Source organism: Penaeus monodon, chromosome 25 (genome assembly GCF_015228065.2).
Source record: "Penaeus monodon isolate SGIC_2016 chromosome 25, NSTDA_Pmon_1, whole genome shotgun sequence".
Lineage (NCBI taxonomy): Eukaryota > Metazoa > Arthropoda > Malacostraca > Decapoda > Penaeidae > Penaeus > Penaeus monodon.
Window position 1 is genome coordinate 33,374,555 of NC_051410.1, and position 717 is coordinate 33,375,271.

The window sequence follows — 717 nt, forward strand, 5'->3', positions numbered from 1 at the left end:
TAACGGGCTATAATTCAACCGATCTTCTCTCTCTTCCTGACAGGATACACGGCCGACCTCTGACATGACAACCAGTGTCATTCCTCTTCATACCAGGTTAGTCAATTAAGTAAATTAAATAATGTGCGCAGCTGTTGCTTTTTTTGAAGTACGATACACTTGCTGCAACTTTTTTTCAACGCAACGTGACACCAAGATCATCTAAGTGATATTGTTAATATTGACATTTATCATGTTCGGGGTTTACAGAAATAGCCAGTTTTGTCAACGTTCTCGAGTGAATTATTATTATTGACATTATTTTTATGTGTATGTGATGTAAATTATGTTTTGGTTCATCGAATAATCGCGGAAATACAATAAAACCGTTCTTATATTAAAATTAATAACGTTTGATATTTTGCCTCACATTTCGAAACCTTCGCCTGGTCCTGTAGCGTATAGAGCGGGGAGTCTAAACTCTTCAGTAAATGCGATACGTAACTCTATCATACCATTGTCTCTGGCGTTATATTACGTAGAGAATCGTCCTTCATAAAAGTTCATTGTTGTTATCGTTATAGTTTGCCTCATGGGAAAAAAAATTGATAATTATATTATTTTTCGTGATGAGGTAATGATGAAATATGAAAAAAAAAAAAAATGTAAACATACGATTCCACTTCACTTCAAAGCCAAAACCAGGTTATTTAGGCGTATCAACAGGCAGGATTGTTG

At 35.0% G+C, this 717-nt stretch overlaps 1 protein-coding gene across 1 annotated transcript in view; it reads left to right on the plus strand.

Annotated features, from left to right (window-relative positions):
* The window catches only part of LOC119589156, a gene marked incomplete in the record, with an annotated part of 81,195 nt that overhangs the window by 42,384 nt on the left and 38,094 nt on the right, over positions 1 to 717 (plus strand). Inside the window, 1 exon segment of the mRNA XM_037937735.1 lies at positions 44 to 96. Within this exon segment, the coding sequence (XP_037793663.1) occupies positions 44 to 96 (53 nt within the window).